We start from the raw sequence: 2,695 nt of genomic DNA, 5'->3' as shown, positions 1-2,695 counted from the left end.
TTATAATTTATAATTACTTGACTAATATGTTTATAAAATAAATTTTTTATCTTTACTTATCAACTTTTACTTTATTTAGTTATATTTATTAATAATAAACTACTGAATAATAATTCATTCCATTCCATTAATTCGAGCCAATAAAAAATGATAATATAATGATTATTTCTAATGATAATTTCTATCACCTTACTAATTTCACTAATTTTGCCCATTTCATTCATTCATACCAAATTCCTTCATAAGAAACACACATTTTACATTGTAATTTCTTGCATTTTGCCTTAGGTTATTGGCTAAAGATACTATAGAAATTTATGTAATAACTACATAGTTACACAATATATTATCTAGTCAAGCATCACAATGTTTAAAATAAAATTCCATACAATTAAAAAAACCTAAAATCACTAGACCATGTTTGGCCCTTATTACAACATTCTTATTTACTAAGAGCTTTTTAACCTACTCATGCTTAAAACCAAGAATCTCTTTATTGCCAAAAACAATACCCATGTGCTCTTTGTGATCTTTTCCTTTATCATTAAAAGCAATGCTGAACTTAAAACAGTCTTTAGAATTTGGGCTCTTAACCCTTTGAAGAACCCTAGAAATCCTTCCTTATTCCATATAGCATGTAATGCCCCAGATACCGTTTTTCTTGATTCCATTTCCGATTCCTCTTCTCTATCTTCACTTGATTCTGCAGCTTGAATCATCACCTTACATCTGTAACATAATTTATATCAACTTTGAATTAGAACCCACATATTTGATTTTTTATGTTACTGACATAGTTTGTTATTCACTCATTCCATTCCTTCGAGTCAACCAAACATGAAAACGGAATGGAATCATCCATTCCATTCCTTTGTGATTCCATTCCATTACTTATTTAGAATTTACCTGATAGCAGGGTAAGTCAAGCAGGTAGCCACACATTTTGATGCTGCCCCTAACAGAAAAGCCGAAAGGGCAGAAAGGGATTGTGGATTTCCCAACTTACCCTCCAGTAATCTTTCTTTCAGTTGATCAAATGCAGTGTACTACAAAAATTAAAAAATTAAATTAATTCATCATCATTTGTGTTTTCATGGTGTTATCTTAAGATAAAACAGTTTGTACAAAAGACGTAAATGCCCTCCACATACATATCATTTGACAAAATTACCTGAATTGCTGGATTTAAAGTAAGCAGAATCGATATGCCAAGTCCATCAAATGCCTCTCCCAAAGTTCCCTCTGAGAGGGTCTTTATTAGACCTTTGGACTTCCCAAAGTCACTTGTTTGCATCCTTGATGCAGCTGTATCCAAAGGCTGAAAAAAAAACATCTCACATTTATATAGTTTTATTGTTATTATTAGGATTAAATGCAATAAAAAGAAAGTAGGATGCTATAATACATAAATAAAATGAAAGTACATTGGTATTTCTTGTGTTTATAATTGAGGGCTAACCATGGTTATTGCAACTGTACAAGCACCAGCAACAGCAGCTATAATCAAGTTAGCTTTTGTTCCAACAGATTTAAATCCAGAACGTTCCATATGCAGCTTCCTAAAGAAGCTATACCCATAAAAGTATATGAATGATGAAATGAACGATTGCAGGTTCTTTGTCCCTAGGCCTTGATACAAAGAAAGAACTTGACGTTTACGAATTGCTTCCCAGAGAACATCTGAAAGGTTCCTGTAGCAAATATGTATAATAAGCAACATTTGCATAGTAGGAATATCCACCAATAACATTTCTTTTAGGGTTTGTTATCAAGTTTGAGATATAATTAAGAAACATAATTCAATTCATAGCTCCATACTTTCGTCTATAAACCAGTCAATCTACTCAGAATCGTGAGAAACTCAAAACCATCAACCGTTGGCATAAAATACAAGGCAAAATCGAGATCACTGATCACAGAAAGAATCAACGAAAGCGTATGAGGATGAACTGGGAAATAAAAGGAAAACCTGTATTTTCTGAGATTAGGGGTGCGTAGTTCAGCTTGGTACTTGGTTTTGCAGGTATCTAAAGGGTATAAGATAGTAGTGCTAGCGAGAGATCCAATCGCCCCTGCTGTTGCATCCACCAACGATTCCATATCAAAGCCACCCATTAATCTTCGGTTTTTGTGAAAATTGATTGAAGAAATCTTCCAAAGTAGTTGGGATATTTTATCTTGAGCAAGATGAGATGGCGAATTAATTTATATACAGGGAGAGAAAGAGGTATGGAGACCGGAGAGTGATGTTGAGGCGATTGGTAAGGTGGGAGAATGGGGCTCTAGACACAGTAGAAACGAGTCGATTGACCCTTGCAGTCAACCAAGCTTGTGTAAATGTCAAATTGCATTAAACTTATATACATTTTCATGGTTAGACCGACCCATTTTTATTTTTTTCATGGTTAGAGTATCTCCGACTCATTTTTATTTTTTTCTTAAAAAATAGGAATACTCCATTTTTATCCCAAAAAACATATTCAATTTTTCGAACTAAGATAAAAAAAACCACAAATATATAAATATGTAAAACGAGGAAGTAAAACCGACAATTCAAAGTTCATTCCCATTTTGGGGGAAATGAATAGTATAACACCATATTTGGTGTTATACTATTCATTTCCCCCAAAATCTACCCTAATAAATAAAGATAATTTTGACAAATGTCATGTTCTCACTGAATTTGACACATGTC

The 2,695-nt window shown here is 32.9% G+C and overlaps 1 protein-coding gene across 1 annotated transcript; it reads right to left on the bottom strand.

Annotated features, from left to right (window-relative positions):
• Positions 1 to 306: 306 nt before the first annotated feature.
• Positions 307 to 2,325, bottom strand: LOC111882925 (peroxisomal adenine nucleotide carrier 1). Its single transcript, XM_023879289.2, has 5 exons — positions 1,970 to 2,325; positions 1,460 to 1,691; positions 1,172 to 1,318; positions 907 to 1,046; positions 307 to 729 (listed from the first exon to the last, which is right to left on the bottom strand). Exons 1-5 carry the CDS (start codon positions 2,113 to 2,115, stop codon positions 450 to 452), a joined length of 945 nt encoding a protein of 314 aa, XP_023735057.1. The 5' UTR covers positions 2,116 to 2,325; the 3' UTR covers positions 307 to 449.
• Positions 2,326 to 2,695: the final 370 nt, after the last annotated feature.

This window comes from Lactuca sativa, chromosome 5, assembly GCF_002870075.4.
Source record: "Lactuca sativa cultivar Salinas chromosome 5, Lsat_Salinas_v11, whole genome shotgun sequence".
Taxonomy (NCBI): Eukaryota; Viridiplantae; Streptophyta; class Magnoliopsida; order Asterales; family Asteraceae; genus Lactuca; species Lactuca sativa.
This window is presented reverse-complemented; position numbering and strand designations above follow the sequence as displayed.